Raw genomic sequence first — 17,984 nt, forward strand, 5'->3', positions numbered from 1 at the left:
AACCACTTGCATTTTAAACAGCAGTTTGTCAAGTGATGTTAATTATTTGGGAGGTCTATGCTCCTAGAAACATAAACATTTCTTTTTATACTGATCACATTTTTTTTTTCCATGAGGTGCTTCCAGCAGAGACTGAAATTAAAATGGCTTCTTTGTGAGCCACGGTGTGGTTTATGGCTCAATTCTCCCTCTGTGCTTGCAAGCAAAGGGTAGCATCACACTGAGGCTCTGCACAGTCCCCTCCTCATCCTTGCTTTGGTGTTGGCAACCTCTCAGCAGGTGGGGGAGCTCCTCCAACCCTACCCACTCTCCTCGAGGTTATGCAGTTTCCTCCTGGCTGGTAACACAGGCCTGGGATTTGCAATAGCCTGAGGATCACTTGTACTTCGCAAAGCAGGCCAAGGGCTCAGTTGCTAGGAAGCACCGCAGAGAACAGAAGAGGAACAGGCTCTTGCAAGAGGCTGAGTCAAAGCAAACCTCCAGTCCTGGCAAGGTGCAACTCAATCACAAGCACCTGCTGCTCCCCAACCACCTGCTGGTTCAACCGGTGCCGCTTCCAAGGTTGCAGCCTCAGCTTGGCTTAAGCAGAGCTAAGACACTACAAGCCTCTCAGTTTCTTGAAAACCAAATTTTTAGTCCTGCCCTGGTATCTTACAGCAGGTCCTGCTTTCACTGACAAGCCTACCAGACTAAATGTTCCAATACTGTACCCACACTGTGCCACTTGGCTGCACAGGCAAGGTGAATCACCAGGAAGATATGCAGCTGCTGTCCCTGCTTCTCAGATGGAAACCCCTTGGCTGAGAAAAGAGTTTGTTTGCTGAAGATGGCCTAGTGAAGCGCAGCCAAGAAGGCTGACTCCCAGGGCCAGGCCGGCCCATACACCCCATTGCCTATGGCTCATTCCTGAGACCAGCAGAGAAAAGGGAGCAGCAGCATGCTCTACGGATTCACAGAAACTGCTGCCTCCCAGCTGAAGTCAAAGCTGAACTCTGCTTCCCCAAACCCACACCAAGACTGACCTGTTTTGAGTGGTACACGCTGGCTACGTCAGACAGAGAAGACTTCATGCAATCGCAAGCAGCACACCAGAGCAAAACCTGCAGTGAGACTAAAAGTGGCGTTTTCAGAAGCCACAGTGAACAATCTGCATGTTGGCTCTGGGCACTTTCTCTCTCGGGCCCCGTGTGCTTTGATCCAGAAAAATTTCTCTTCAAAGGTAGTCAAAGATGGGAACTTTGGATGAGATGGAACTCTGAAGCAGATGGGAATCTGCTACCTAGGCAAATTTTATAAAGAGGTCACCAAACATCTTTCCTGTTTGGTCAAGTGTTGGGTCCTTTTTTCTCCAGACTTCATCAACAAAGTCTGCTGTGAGCAACTTTAGTTCCCCAGGGGCTAAAGCAGTGTGCCCGTGTGGGTCCCCACACCTAGAGCAGCCTCTGGGCAGGACTGCTGTGTGAGGTACACCATGATCCATAAGGTGGGACAACTCAGACCCAAGGGACTCTGTGGTACTTGACCCCTGATGCATCCCCTCCGTATTAGCATTCATTTACTATACCAGTGTAGGCAGAAAAGGCTGTAAACCAAACCATCAAAGAGGAACTGATTTTAATAACAAGGGGCCTTGGTTTATCTCTAAGGCTTCTATTAATAGAGATTTTTATCTTGAGGAAAAGGACAAGAACTCCAGATTTCTGCCAACATGGGCTGTTGCAAGGGAGGCAAGCAGGAGTATACAATTTACATTCTATATCATGTTCATTAATGTATATAGCTTTTATTATGTCCCCTTTTTACTACTATCCCTTTTTCTTTAAAATAACATTGCTATCAGCCTTTACAAGGGGAAAATGCATTCATGCATCTGATCAATTATTGTGGCTCTCTCAGCCCCCCACTTTCGCTGTGCTGTCAGACCCACCATAAGTCTCAGATAAACCAAAGGACTCATCTGCCCAGCCCCATCAACTGCAGTCATCTTGAATGTTATTTTTAATGCCAATGAAGTACAGCATCCCTTCAAGAGAAAATCAAGGACAGAGTCAAGGAACAGAAATACCACTGAGACCAACTTGACAAGAGCTATGGAGTAGAAGGCTCTGACTCATCTCAGACCAGCTTCACTCAGATAAATACATCATCAAAGCAAAATGCTGTGATTTAGAGGGGGTATGGATGGGAAAGGAAAAGAAAAAAAAAAAAAAAAGCAGACAGCAGCAACACTAATAGGGATCAGCCCTACAGCAAGATACCGTCATACAGAGGGCTGCAGCATATGCTCTGATCATGGGCACATGGACCACAAGGCTTGCAGCTGGCAGGCATGCTCCTCGTTTAGCCTCTGGGAGACAAGATCTCTCCTGACCTCCACCTCCACTCCCTGCTGTGCCTTCAGTAATCCCTGCTGATTCTCTAGGGCAATCCCTCAGGATCAATTCTTTGCTTTCCCTTCACTTTTCAAGAAGCTTCCATTCCTCAATGATTAATCTTTTTTAGACTGATCTCAATTCTATCCTCAGCATGTATGGACATCATTAATATAACTTTTTTTTTTATTTAAAAAAATTCTATCAATTTTGAGATTATATGACTAGAGACCACCTCTTCTTAATTTCTTCTTGATGTCAACAATGGTAATTGTGTTTGTTTCACAGATTTATTTTATACCATTAACAGTACAAATCGCCTGGCACTGGGAGTACTTGTTTTGATTAGGCATGCAGATGATTCCCTGGGACTTGTCAGGGGATCTGACAAACCTTCCTGAAGAGACACCTGCTACCTCTAGATTAATTGAATGATAGCTAAATATATCATCCATAATTCTCAACAAAAGAGAAATTAAGTGAGGAACAGGTGAAAACAGATCAGAGGTAAGAACGGTTCCCTGCAGGGAGGGAGAGGGCCTGTCAAAGAGGGGACAAATAAGACAACCAAATCTGAAAAATAACACAAAACATGTAGTCCGTAGGTCCTACCACAGCAGAGCATCAAGAGGACATGGAGAAATGAACAGGGAAAATGCCAGGAAAGCAAAGGACAAAATTAGAACGGGGATGCTCTTTGCTCTCGTCACTTATACCAAGACCTCTACGGTCAAATATAGCCACAACTAATGAAAAACTCATTTGCCTTTCACAACAAATAGCACTGTTTTGAAGCTTAAGTGTGGTTGCCCATAAAATCTCTCTATATGGAGGTACTCCACACTTCATTTTCAAAAGCATTGTCAGCAGTCAATACTATCAGCCACCTAAGGACACTCGAAGGTGACCTGCAGGTCAGAGGCACAAACTGAAATAATCTCTGGGAGCCCCACTTTTAGCAAATGCCAGCACTGCTTTGGCACCCTGCCCAGGGTCTTCTGCACCAGTTAATCCAACCCTGAGCAGGATTAACTTCTCATACGCGCACACACACACACACACTTGCTTTCAGAGCTATATAGCAATCTTGCTGAAAGCAGGGCGAGTTTAGTAAAGAGCCTCTTCTCCTCAGTCCCGTTTTGGTTATCAACGAGTGACTGCATGCAGATTTTAGCAAATGTTAATCCACTAGTGAGGGGAACCAGTTTTCAATCATTCCATCACATCTGGGAGCTTGATACCCAAAATCCAGACAGTAATTTAAAGATAAGAATACAAAGTAACATTGGTATGCAAAGAAATCTCACTAAATTGGTGTTGTCAGGTCTTCATTTTTCATTCATTTCTTATTTCTTCTGGGACATTTGCAGTTTTAATTAGGTGAAAGCAGCTGGCAATTATTAAACTTGAAGGTGTGTACAATAGTATGCACTGGGGTACAATTCTGTTTAATGATATTAACTGCATGGGTGAAATGTGGTATTGGGAAAGGTTGTTGCTGTATAGGCACTGAACAGAGTGGGAAACAAAGCATGGGGCTGGTTCCAGCACTTGCCTATGGATATACCATTCACTACACTACAAGCAATTAAGAAAAAAGCTAAAAATAGAGCTCTATTGTGCACAGAAAGAATAAATGAAGTTACATACAGTAGCTATTTTGTATTAGGGAAACAGCCTCCACCCTCTGCCATTCCCTAAAGCCCTACAGCAGCTGCTTCCAGCAAACCCCAAATATCCCAAAACTCCTATTGAGGTGAGCAAGCAATACCCATGGATTGTTCTTCATGGGAAGAAAATGCAGGTGAAGGACAATACCAGTGCTTCACACCTATTTTGCACAGGAATGAACGAACAGCCAGGTGCAGGAAGGACCATGGCAAATAAGATCCCAGTGAAATTTCCCAGTGGGGAATGAGTCCAGATAGTTACCCAAATGTCCTTATCACCATGCAGTGCGGATGGAGTGCTGTTACACCACAGCTCCCACTTCCTTCTCCTGCGTGAAAAATACAGCACACAGCTGTGGCTCTATTGCATGCTAACTAGCACCTATACACTGAAAAAGGTGAGGGGAAAATTTGGCCATACGTAATACTTACACCTGTATATGCATCAGACAGAGACACACGAGCCATTACTTGTATTGCATCCACAAGTTACAGAGCATCATCCGCTTAAGAAGCTTAAAAACTTACCTGTTCAAGCCAAAAATTACATCTGTCAGTCACTGCTCCTTCCCAGGCAAAAAGCTGATGAGTTCTCACCAGAGACTTCATTGTAATTATGCTGATGCCATATAATTACAGTTTGGGAAATGCGACAAGATACTTTTTTTCCCTGCCCCGTGTAAAAATTATTCCACTGCAAAACACTGATGAATACATGTGACATCTGAGTAATTAAAACAAAAATAAAACAAAGCCCTGCAATGAGGGACTTATTAGTGACAATGTCTTGTAGGAAGGGAGGTTATTGAGCAAATGTGCATGCATGCACAGACACACATCCTCGGCACATGAATTAATCCACTGTGTACCCTCTAGTTTGTCAAAAGCCTTCTGAAGGGATGCGTACGTGTTAATCGCTAACCCCTGCACGTATACACACACTGAATTCCTCTCCCAGTACAGTGCAGCAGCTTCCTTGGCTAAAGCGCAACTTTTTGTCAGTTTGGTTCTGAGTGAATGAGGAGGAAAAAAACGAAAAGCTCAGAGCGTTTTTCCCAGACAAGATCTCCTGGATCTGGCCCCCTAAAATTAAGAATTGGGTCTTCAGGAAATAGCATCTCACTCATAAGGAGGAATTAAAAGCTGACACAGCAGGTAACGGTTGAATCAAACGGATAACAAGAACATACTTATGAGTTATGCATCTATTGGAGATGCTTTATGCATGATTAGTTAGCAAGTACTGTTTAACATAAATATTTAGTTAAGTCTGCCTATGCTGTAGGAACACTATAGCACACAGTCATTCTTGAAGAAACTAGCCTCAGATGAACCACGAGCAATCATATTAACATTTCCTGTTTAAAATATTGCTAAAGTAAACACCACATGTATAGATGTTCTTTTTAACATACCCTGTAAACATCCTGTCCATCAAGACTGTGTTACCACTCAACTTCCTATTCTGACTTTTTGCATGGAGAGCACTGGAAATCCCCCCAGGGACTTCTGCACACAGGTTAGGAAGGGGCAGGAGGAGCAGGCACCATCACGGTGCCAGTGAGAACATGGGCACGCAGACAGAAATTGCATGAGGATGCTTGAGCAATGCACATCATTTCACGGAGAAGGAGGAGTGGCAGTTCCCAACACTTGAAGCCATTGGTTGTCCCTTTTCAAAACTAACGGTGCTGCCTTTCAAGCATGCTGGGGTTGGTTTGTTCATGAGAAATGGAGTCAGAGGCAGGTTTCTCCTGGGAAAGCAGCTACTGCTGCTTCACTGCCCCTTGGTTAATTGGTTAAAGCTCATTTCCAGCCTCGTCCCATGTTGAAAACTTCCTTTGGGTGTGACTCAGGACATGTTCAGTGCCCAGCTCTTATCAGGACACAGTAGCAGGGCTCTCCTCTGTTGCCACTGTACCTGCGGGTGAGCAGCTCTTCCACCCAAAGCCCCCTGCAGCCAGGCAGGAGCTGCCTGCCCACACAAGTGTGCATGTACTCCCCAGGCAGCTCAGACAGGACCACTCACAAAAGCCCCTGACAGAAGAGCAAATCCCAGGATATCCAGCATCACCTGCCACTGACCACACGTCACACAGGTTTTAAACATCACCAGCCTGCTTTGGTGCCTTTTTTTTTTTTTTTTTTTTTTTTTTTTTTTTTTTTTTTGAGAGGATGCCACCCTCACCAGCCAATATCTCAGTTCACTTTTCCATCCCCACCATAGTCAGGGTGGGCAGCCCCAGCACAGGCATGGACCCTGTGCTCCAAGCCCAGGCATGCTACTCAGGAGCTGGCAGCTGCCCTACCAGTGGCAGAGCCCCACACAGCCCAGCAGCACGGTTTCGCCCTGCTGATTTACAGCAAGGTTGAGTTACTGAGGTGCTTGTGAAAATCCCAGCCCATCCTTGCAACACAGAGAGGTCACCAGAAATACCTGGAAGAGGTGAATTTGGACTTTACCTCTGGTTTCTAAAAACAAGGGGTGTTAACCCCAAGGGCTGTCAATACAGCTCCCTTTTGGTATTGTTACATTCAGTTTCAATTATCTTTCAGAGAAATGGATAAGGTCTTTATTCTCTTTCCCAGCTATTTTGGGACACATCTGAAATAGAAATATTCAACAGAAATAAGGAACTGGAGGAACAGTAGCCACAGACAAACCACAAGTCCAGATGCAATCTATTTTCATCAAATGTGATTTGCTGCATGACTTTTTATTATTATTTTAAAATACACTATGCATCCATTTTTTAAAAGCATCATCGTGCTTAACACCGCAGTGTCTCACCTCTGATTGTAACAGCCTGTAGCCCCTCTGTGTGGAGAGGAAAATTTGACAGAGTTGATTACCCATGCCTCCTCATCACTTTCCATCACCCAACAAAATAAAAGAGAACCACACTCGCTGGAGTAGCATCGCTGAAAGGCAGAAGTTGCAGGATTAGCGTGCAGTGGGCTGCTGGCTGCAGACAGAAGAAAGCCCCAGCAGGAATACCAGGTCCCTGGCACACACAGGGAACACATATAGCTATTATTCTTTCCCAGACAGGTTTTTCATTCTCATTCAAATAATGTTTCAAAGGGGAAAAGGAACCTATAAAGACAACAGCCAAAGATGTGCTTTTTTTTTTTTTTCCTTAAATGTTGACCCAACAGTGCTCTTATTCTGCATGTAACGCTTGTGTTGTGACATTACAGGAGAAGTAAGAAGGTCAGACTACAGATGAAATTTCAGGACACAGATGATGAACAAATTAAAATCTCTATAAGGATGTGCTTGCTAAATACCATTAGGGAAAAGTCATCTGCCTCCTAACTATGTCCATTTGCTCCTTAAACTGCAGAGTTTGGACTTGCTGGAAAATACAACAAGAACTAGGACCATAATATGAATAGTCACAGCCTCAGTATATACCTCCTGAACCTCTTTTCAAAGAAAGTACGTGAGATAGTCCAAGCTTACATGATGCTTCTGTTTCCTATCTGTGTTTACTATAGCAATAAGGAAGTTTGCCTGAAAACACATCCAAACTGCACGGAACACGCAGCACATCTTTAAGCGGAACATTGCAGCGCGATCAGCACGTTCAACCAGCACAACATTTCCACCGACACGCTTAGGGCATGAGATTTGTGCAGACACAGAGGCGGCTAGCATCACACACTGCCTGGACATCCCAATTTTGCTGCAACACCGGCCTGGGCAGGATACTCGGGTCCTTTTGCAGCCCTCCCGCACATCGCTTTGCATTACCCAGCTGACAGCAAGCGCTGCTTGATAACCTCAGCTTAGCCCAAAAGCAGCCAGCTCAGCCCCGCGTCCATCCCAAACCCTACCGGCGTGACACCAGAGAGAGGAGAACCCGCTGCTAGGATGCAGCCACGGATGGAGAGGAGAAACGAGGTGACGGCTCCACCAGCCTCCCCCCGCCAGATGCGGCCACCCCACGCCCCCACTCCCCACCCGTGCCGCGACCCCTCGCCCTCCACCCTTGCCCCCCACCCGGCCTTTTCGGGCTCCTGTCCCCCCTTCCCCTTACCGTGCGGCGCCCCGCGGGTCACCTGGCCCCCCATATGGCCTCAGACAGCAGCGGGGCAGGGGCTCATTGCACCCCCCCCCCAGCTCTGCTCCGCCAGCCCCCGGCCCGCCCGGCAGCCGCCTGCCCCTCGCCGCTTGCCTCCACCCGCTGCCGGCCCTAGGAGCCAGGAGCTGTCCTTTCTATTTACATAAGGAGGAGGAGACTTCGCGTCTTCCTGAAATAGCTGCCGACGCCGGGGAGATCGGGTGCGGCCCCCCCACCGCCCACGGCCCCCAGCATCCCCCCTCCGGGGCTCTCAGCATCCCATGGGGGCTCTCAGCATCCCCCGGCCGGGGGCTCTCAGCATCCCATGGGGGCTTCCAGCATCCCACGGGGGCTCTTCGCATCCCCGCCGGGGGGCTCTCAGCATCCCACAGGGGCTCTTCAGCACCCCCCTGCCCTGCTCCAGCCCCCTTTTAACCCAGCCGAGGGGGGGAAGAAGGTGCGGGGCCGGCAGCCGCCGCGGTACCCGGCTCCCAGGCAACGCGCAGAACAAAGCCCGAGGCGCTGCCAACTTCGCTCACGACGTTAAGGACTTCATTTAGAAATATCAAACGGCTCCGGCCATTTGAAACTTGCTTTGGTATCCTAGGGAGGAAAGTGGAATGGCAAAAAAAAAAAAATAATAATAATAATCAAAAATCAAAATAAAAAAAAAATAATAAGAGGAAAAGAATTATTACCAGACATCACTGCACCAGAGTCTTCAAACGGCCTCTGCTGGTTAATTATTAGTTATTTAAAAGCAAAGAAGAAGTGCTTGAAATGCAGACGGGTACGCCACGGACTGTAATAATAAAAACATTACCCCCCGTCAACTCTTTTGTGCGAGGCTTGCATGCTCCGTCCAGATACAGTGCTTCCTGCTCTCCAGCCCATTGCCTCTGCTGCCGGATAAGGGCCAGCAGCACTAAAAGCAGGGGGATGCCGAGGGTGGTCGGGGAGGTGCACGGGGAACCGCAGCCAGGCTTGGCCCCTCGCTTGCTCCCTTTACACCACGGTTCATGCAGGAGCCAGCTCCCTCCTGTCCGTCTCCAGCACCGCATGCCCCTGCCCGCACGCATCTCTCTGCATCAGTCCTGTCCACGAGCCTAAGGGTAAATTAACACAGCAGGCATCGTGCTGCCACAGCCGGCCATGGTGTGTCCAAGCTGGCTTGTTGAAAATCTAGTTCATGCATCTTTATGGCATGCCGCAGTCGCTCTTCGCTCTGCAAAGGAGTGAGACCCAAAGTTATGCAGCCACAAGCACAGCTCTGCCTCCCAACTCTTACCATGGTGCTGGGCAAATCCTGCCATCCCACTGCCTCGACTCTCCCACCGGGAAACTGGGAAATAAGATTGCTCTCACCCGTGTTGTAAGGTTATTGCTTAGGATGGCTGGGTGCTGAGGGACTCAGCACTTCTGAAAAGAGGAGGGGGAAAAAAAAGCAATGCAGAAAAGCTCAAGCCAAAGAAGCACAGTCAGGGTGTTTGCACTAACACTGCGTGCGTGAGGAAGGCTGTGCCCAGCATTTCAAACCTTCCAGAGGAGCATCTCCAAGCCCCCGAGCAGCAGCCAGCACCACCGCCAGCACCCAGCTCCCTCCTGCCCCGCCGAGGAGACTCACGCCGGGACCCCAGAGCCAAGCAGCAGCTTTCCCCAGGATGAGCGGCGCACAGGCAGCGCTCAGCTCCTCCCTGCCCAAACTCACACTCTGCAGAGCTTACGGCAGCTTCTTGGCAGAAGACTTTTTTTCCTTTTAATTCCTCCCCTCCCGGACGATGCTGCATTTACAGCAGCAGCAAGAGCACCGCAGCGCGGCCCGCGCACCCCGAGCAATGCAGGGCATCTCTCACATCGCACCAACCCAGGACACCCTGCTCTGCTCCCACACTACCAGGGACCTGCAGCCACCACAAGGACATCACTGATTTTGTCCCCTGGCGGGCAGCCCACCCGCTCGCCCTGACAGCAAAGGGACCTCTGGGTGTTGACACCACAACCAAGGCATTTCACCCCAAGGAGTGAAGATTTACTCCAATAGCCAGCCCCAATTTTTCTCTCTTGCTCTCTCAGCTCTGCTTTCCATCCTTACCTTAATCTTCCTGCAGCTCTGTGAATAATTGACTTTTTGGTTCACTGCCTCAACCAAGAGATTGCTAGAAAAAAAATATCATTTCGTGTTGGCCCAAAACTGAATGCTTTGTATGTCTTGCTGAACAAAATGTTTCTTTAACTCAAAACGAAGCATTTAATTTTGGAGTTATTTTTACCTCATTTTTTTCAAGTTACGGTCATTGAATCCAGCTCTGAAATGATGTCTTGAAGAAAACATTAAGCACTTTGTTCTGAGTATACCAAAAGGAAAAGTTTGAACTGTTATCTTTTCAGATTATTTTACTGTTTGTGAGTTATTGGCTTTGTTTGTTTGTCTGAGGGGGAGGGCCAGGAGGGCAAGATGCCAGGATGAGTCATCCAGTTTGGCAGAAAATTGTAAACGGTTTCAGTTGATTGAAAAATTGCCTTTTTTATTTTATTTTTTATTTTTTTGAAAAAACAGTACCCCTTTTCCCCAACTTCCCCCAGTGCTGTGGAACAGCTCCTGTGAGATGCAGCCCCCAGAGCCACAGCAGTGCAAGTCTGCCCCGTTCTAGCTCCTCCAGGATTACTTGCTGTATGGCAAAGCTTTCCCACATAGCCACATCACACTGGAACTTATCTTTGATTCAGGCTTATCAGCTCCAAATCCCTTTCAGATCTTGCCCTTTCCCAAATTTCTCTTCTGTCCTTCAGGCTTCTGTTTTTTCTCTGGACAAAGAAAACCTATCTACAACCCCGTTCCCAATTACAATTCTCCATGCCGATACCCTCTAGGTCCCCTTGGGTTATTTCTCTGCCCTTGCCAATCCCTGCAAGGCCTCCCATTGTGGCATGAAGTATATAAAAAAAAATAATCAATATCTCCATTTGTGCTCCCTTCTAAATTATTGACAAAGGTATTAAGGCTGAACCCAACAGAAACCCAGCCCCTAAATCCATTCCCGTTCATGAACTGCATCCAGCAAACTAGGGCCAAACAGCACTGCTGCTATCCAAGCAGGGATCTGCTACAGGAGCACTTTGAGGCAGCATCCAAACTTGCTAAATATATTTATTAACCAGAAGATCAGAATGCTGAGGCTGCAGATGACTTCTGTAGACAGATACGCAGTCATCAGTCCCCCTTGTTAGACTAAAGCCTTGGATTTTTCTGAGCCAGCCTTGAGCAAGAAAATAGGGCACCTCTCCCACAGCCCCAGGAAAAATACCCAGCCCCGGGCAGCAGCTTTGGGTAGGAAAGGCAAGGGGTGATGAGCAGCTGCTTTGCTTCCCTGTGTCCTGGTCAGCAAGGCAGGAGCAGGCTGGCAGTCAGCAAGGAGGACACCAGGGACCCACCAAGGTCTGGGAAAGGACATCTCAAAATAGCTGTGGTGTCTGATGACCTTTTGTTGTGTGGACCAAAACCACCTCACTCTTCCTTTGTGCTCGCTGCATCGCTCAGCCTGCCCCTCTCCTGATGGGGGTTTTGCGCTCACTTTAATGGTGATGGCACCAAGATTTCTCCAAGAAATGGCCCAAAGAGTTTCCCTGAAAATCAGTAAGGAGGAAAGATGGAGGAAAGCAGGCAACTGTGGAAATCAGTCTGATATTTGCCAGGGACAAGTAACCTTCTCTTAATGACTTCAGTGTTTGAGAAGTTAACAACAGTTTCTCTATTACCACTTGCACTCGGTGTTATGGTAACAAACTGGTTGACTAAAAGTTGTCCTTTTTCACTCAGTACAGTAGCTCTCTGCAACCACCTGGAGATGATGTAGGAAGATAAGACTTTAGGGTTCAGAAGAATGTTCTCAGGTCTTTTTTCTAGCATAAGCTCCTGACTGCTGTTACAGCAGGGACTTCACCTGTACAGAAAGCAGACTTCATTTGGGAACCTCTGACACTGTAACTCCAGAGGAAAAACTATGTTCTCAGCAGGAAAGCATCCAAGAGAAAGTGTCTCATCAGCATGTGCTAGCACACAAAAAACAGTGACCAGCGCTGGGAAATCTTACATTCTAAGCCTCCTCTTAACATGAATTTATTGCCCATAGTGGAGAGGGCTTAGACCAAAGATGCATCTCTGCTTTCCTTTCTTTATCTGTAATGCAAAATACATAGATCCTGACCTAGCAAAAGATTTTCTGACTAGATGATGCTTATTTGAAAACACGATGAGTTGTGTAATTAAGTATTACCCTGGATTAAAGTCTAATCTCAATATTTATGTCACATGAAATTCAAAACCCAGGCCAAAATTCTCAAAACTGAAACCAGGATTGACACCTGCAACCTACGGCACAGTGACCATTAACCCAGGCACTCGGTTACCCCGGGACAATTCACTGCAGGCACAGCAGGATGGAGGATTTAGGGACGGGGAAGTCTTTAGGCTGAGCATTCACCTCACACTTGCACTCAGCGTAAAAGAGACATCAACGCCATTTGCTTTGGTGACAGGAACCACACAGGCACAGCGGTAAAGGCTGCTGCTCGGTAGGGCGATGAAGACATCAGTGAGGTATTTAAATGGATGTCCACAATGTGGGTTGGTTCAATGAAAGAGACACGGTGGCAGGAGAGCCCAGCCAACCCCTGCCTGCTCGGCATTTTCTCATAATCCCTGTGCCACCATCTGCAGGAGTGGTAGAAGGGAAAAGTACTAGAAAGAGGCATGAGACTGAGCGGGGAAAAGGATTTCCAAGGCAAGGAATTGAGCAAACCCCAGGCTGGGTTGTGTAGTATCTCACCATCATGCAAATGCTCAAAAAGCCCCACTGGATGCAGCCTTTATCTTCAAAGCCAAAAGCATCTCCTTCCTCACATATTTTTGCACTTTCAAGAGATAATGTAGGTTAGAAATCTGCACAGAATATTGTAAGGTAGCAAAGTTTGGAAATGATAAAAATGATAAAATTAATGTAAGATGCACCTTGCATTAAAGCATTGCATTGGGCTCAACGGCACTTCTGAAAAGCAACTTTTAGATAATACAGAAAAGCTGTGCACTCTGGGGCAATATCATCTGGAATTTGCCAGAAGTCTATCCCCTGAGGGAAAACATGCTGTACATGACACCTACTGCATTTTTGAACACTTCTAGTCCTCACATCTATTTATAAACCAAATTAATAAAATAGTCTCTCTCTCTCATTGCAGATTAGCTCTTCATCCACAACACTTCTTCAAAAAGAGTTTTAGACCTATCTAGGTGTAATGAAATATGAAGATAAAAGCAATCACCTCACCAGAAGAAACATATTAATCTAAAAAAGACACAAAGAAAGATTGGTCTATACCTTTCACGCTAATGATGCAGGCTTTTGCTTTGAAAGAAAGTGTATGAAACTTCAGTTTCCTTTCTAGGTCTACCATCAAGCAAAGATTTTTCTTAATTCCCCCTTGAACATCTTCATTTTGACTCCACCCATAGACACAGCATAATGGCAGCAAGGCAGTACTGAGAAATCGTATTTCAGTCCCAGTCCTATGTCTATCAAATGTTTGGAAACTTAGAACAACAATGTTCCATATGATATGGCACTGCAATAAGCTTTTAGCAACAAAAGGAGAGCACTGTTTCACACAAATCTACAGAGAATACTTGTGCACTACACATACATTTACATCACATAAAGTAGCTCATTCGCACTTTATCACAGGCAATATCGAAACTCTACACTGAAAAACGGAATTACCTGCAGAAGTCATAGCATTTTTATGGTGCATGTTGAGCAAACACACCATTTGTTTTCACAACATTCCTGGAAGAAGTGCTGCCTCTTCCTGAGCTAGAGAAGTGTATTCTGATTTTTGAGGGGGAAAAAAAAAGGCACACGGGGATCTGTGAGCAACAGGTTAGTTTGCCCTGACCACCTTAATTCCATGCCCTCTGCTTGGTGCTCTAGAAAGTGCACAGGCAGGAGCTCTGTGAAGCAAACAGCTCCAAGAGGCAAGTAAGGTAACCAGAAAGCACTGGCACCAGGGTGAAAGTGGAGGTTAGACAGACTGCTTCCATCGGGCACATGCTCACTTTAGAGAGCTTGACTTTGTAACCTTGATAATGTTCCCTTGGCGTCAAAGTGTAATTTCCAAGATTTTTCTTAGCAAATGAATACATGTTACAGGATAGGACAACCTCAGTGCTTTATGCCCCACCCTTTCTGAAAAATGCCTCTCACACACACAGATGTTTGTGACCAAACCAAAGCACTGTATGTTTGTGATGTAAATATTAACCCAGCAGAGAAACACCTTTTTATTACCTGAACTCCCTACCCTGCTAAAAGTCCTTTGGAGAGGACAGGAAAGCACAGTGGAGTTCAAAACAAACTCTGGGATGACCAGAGAGGTGAGATGCCACATCTCCATGAGACCATGTCCCCACCAAGCACCCCCAGCACTAAGCTTCAGGCTGGGCTCACAGTGGAAGGTCCCAGATCCTCTCCCAGGACTGGATCCCATCTCACCAAAATCTCCCTGCCCCCTGCTGCAGGGCTGTCCTGTACAAAGTAGGATTTATTTGGATTTATTTTTGAACTTTGCCCTTACAGGGCTGCTTTTGCGAGTTCTTTTGCATTAGACTTCAAGGAGCCAAAGGAGATGAAGGTTAAATACTTTAAGGGCAAATTGAACAGCAAGGGTGAGTTTTTCAGCCCAAGCAAGATGAATCTTGTGGGTGTAAAAATGAAACAAGCCACATAATGCCTTACATGCACATTGCCCCTTCCCTCTGTTCATCTCCTGCTTATCTCTTCTCTGGTCTCTTCTCCCTCACCTGATGCCACTGACCTACACCCCTCCAACCCATTCTCATCGTGGCTTTTCAAGTTGTATTTGAAGTTTATCCTTCCTCCATTATTGTACTTTTTTCATTTAAATAATAGGAGAAAGGAGTTAAATCATGTTTTGCACATAATTCAATCTCTCAAAAGCACCACAAATGACCATAAGCCAGATGCAGTGGGTAGCTACTATTGGAATTTAAGAAAAAAAAAAAAAAAAAAAAAGAGTGTTGGTTCTTCATCTCAGGAAAAAAGGATTCTATCAGGATGAAATCAGAGCTTTTCTTTTATCAAATGACATTTCTTTAGGGCCTAATTCAAAGCACACAGCGGATAAACAGAAATTGTAAGTACACTACTGAGTAGAGCAATGGTCATGTTCCCCTCCAGCCACTCCATCCAACATCCCCATTTCCACCAGTAGGACGCAAGATTCATGAAATTACCAAACGCAGAAAAACATCTGTATGCTTCAGATCTAAAACATGCTAATATATTCATCACTACAGCATCTAGACTGAGTGTCTCTGACCTACCACAGCTTCTTCTGATCTGCTGCAAACTTTTGCAAACCAAAACAACTCTGACTGCCATTACTTTCTCTCCCTCCCATGCACTATGCCTTCAGTCCAAAGGTCTTTTTCACTTCTTCCCTCCCTCCCTCCCCCATTCTTTGCCTCAGCATCCTCGTCTGTGCCGCCCACACACTTGGAGAGCAGAGAGCAGACCAATCTGGCAGGCTCAAATAACAAAAAAAAAAAAAAAAAAAGAAAGAAAGAAAAAATAATAGTAAGATGTTTTCTGGCCTACAAGTCTCCTTTTCTCTGTGTTTTTTATCTGGAGGGAACAGTCAAATCTCTTTTCCTTTCACCAGGAACCAAGTGGAACAGAAATGGCTCCCAAGGTCTCATGTTCTTGCAAATCAGCCCAGAGAAAAACAAGGAGGAGGGGGGGGAGAAGACTGGCATTTCTCCCCAACACACAGGCACCTTTGAACAATAACATTAAGCTTATTTTTAATCGTGTCTCCTTCCAGCACCAAGCACCAGTTAAAAATATCCATTTTTTTACAACGTGGGGTTTGATTAGCCAATATTCTTGTCTGCTTTTCCTGAAAAGGCTGAGGACAAACTCTGCTGCCTGGAGGCTCGTTACCCAGCCAGGCATTTACTGGCGCTGTGGGGACCGCTGAGCTGGCCGGGCACACACACATGCCCACACACGTGGCAAAAGGAGGGGTCCAGAAGGACACACACCTCCACGTAAAGCTCTGCAACTGGCAGAGCAGACCCAGTACGGCCCCAATCTTGCAATCTCATCAGCATATGCAAAAATCCACTCCGACATAAAGCATCTAATGACACTAATGGCACACAGCACAGCGATACAGTCCAGGCATGTGGAAATAATCACAGGCCCAGAACCCAGAATGACTGATTTTTTCCCATTCAACATATGTTTTACTTAGATGTCTGCATCTTCCCACCCTTCTCTCAGTCTCCCAAGCTTATTTGTTTTTGGTGGAACACAGGCAGATATCTTTAATACCAGAATGTTATGTTAAATCACACCTATCTGAGAAAGAAAAAATTGATAGCCTGGAATATAAACAAGAGATTTTATGAAATTCACACATTCCTAACAATAGCCAGAAGCTGACCCCAGTACATTTGGTCACTGAACAGGCAAAATACATCTGAACTCTGTTCAGCCCAAGGCTCTAAAAATAATATTTGGGATTTCTACACAAAATTAGAACAGAAGAAGTTGAGTTTCAGTTGAGACATAAATATTGTTTATTAGGACCACAGCGTACATTCCACAAGATTCAAAGACTCTATAGCTATTCTGCACAGTTATTAGTTTTCTTAAGGTGACCTGTGAGCCATACCCCAGGCTAGTAAAATCAGCAATGACTTCAGCATTTGCCCCATCACTCTAAACAAAGCATCTCTCCCATCCTATCAAGTCAACTTAACTGAGCTGTTTTTATGTCCCAGAGGTGTTTTATCTGGAAAAAAATAATTTTACCTGCATAGTTAAATGTCAGCTATGGTGACTTTTGTTGCTTTAGCTTTTTGTAGCCACAAAGACCAAATGTCCATTTTCAAAGTCTTTATCAACACAGTTAAAGCAACAGAGCCATCGTAATGCAGACAGAGTATTTCAGTAGCTAGACTGCTCTGTTGAAAGCAAATGTTCACAGGTCTCTTTGGAAGTGTAAAAACAGCCACTCTTTTTGCCATGTTTCTGACCTGTCAAGGCAGAAGTAGACGTTTTCATACGTTAGCTCCTGCCTTGTAGCTTCAAGAGGCAATATGAAAGCTTTACTGGAAATTGTACCCTTGCCCACAGGAGACTGTTGCTCCTTCCCAGGGAATCCCCACTTGACTCACACCCAACCTTTACCTTCAAGGAGGAAACAGGGAAGGTTGGTGCTCAGCACTCCCCTCCTTCCACCAGATCCTTATCAAATTACACCATGACTCATTGCTGATCCACAAATTTACTGGCATTTCCAAGACCTCATTTGAGGTGTGACAGTGGTCTCATTCACACTTTAGGACTATTCCCCCTGCAGCAGCAGTGACTTTGGAGGATGGGAGAGAGCAGCTACCATTACTATAGAGCATCTTAGAAATACAAATCTTTCTGTCCTAGATTAAGACAGGAACACTAGATGTGGGACACGAAAAGATTTACCATCTCCTTGCATCCGGTGTTAACAGGACACATCTATACGTTACATGGCTGTTATGTCAGACGATGGCCCTTTTAACAGTTAGAAGTCTATTTGAGATCCATGTATTGTGAGGTTTATCATCTCCCCAGATAGAAGTCTTTGCTACAAGACAAACCCCGATGCCATCTGTCAAGGCAGAGGATTATTTAACAGAATAGGTGTGAGATTTGGGCAACCCATACCACAGCAATTTCCCCATGAACCAGCTGCTCTTGGCAGGGTGGGTGTAAAGCAAACTAGCCCAGAGCAGAGGGGTTGAAACTAGATGATCT

At 45.8% G+C, this 17,984-nt stretch overlaps 1 protein-coding gene across 3 annotated transcripts in view; it reads right to left on the reverse strand.

The window, feature by feature from the left end:
* NEURL1 (neuralized E3 ubiquitin protein ligase 1) overlaps positions 1-17,984 on the reverse strand; it is a 153,946-nt gene that overhangs the window by 77,244 nt on the left and 58,718 nt on the right. Inside the window, exon 1 of one of the 3 annotated variants that reach the window (XM_082764183.1) lies at positions 8,808-9,114. The exons of 1 other annotated variant lie outside the window; for it this stretch is intronic. In XM_082764183.1, the coding sequence (XP_082620309.1) occupies positions 8,808-8,814 (7 nt within the window). In that variant the 5' untranslated portion in view covers positions 8,815-9,114. Of the gene's footprint in view, positions 1-8,085; positions 8,178-8,807; positions 9,115-17,984 lie in introns of those variants that run through there. One more of the 3 variants, XM_082764182.1, reaches the window with a different exon arrangement.

The sequence above is a fragment of the Aythya marila genome (genome assembly GCF_965140915.1).
Source record: "Aythya marila genome assembly, chromosome: 7".
Taxonomy (NCBI): Eukaryota; Metazoa; Chordata; class Aves; order Anseriformes; family Anatidae; genus Aythya; species Aythya marila.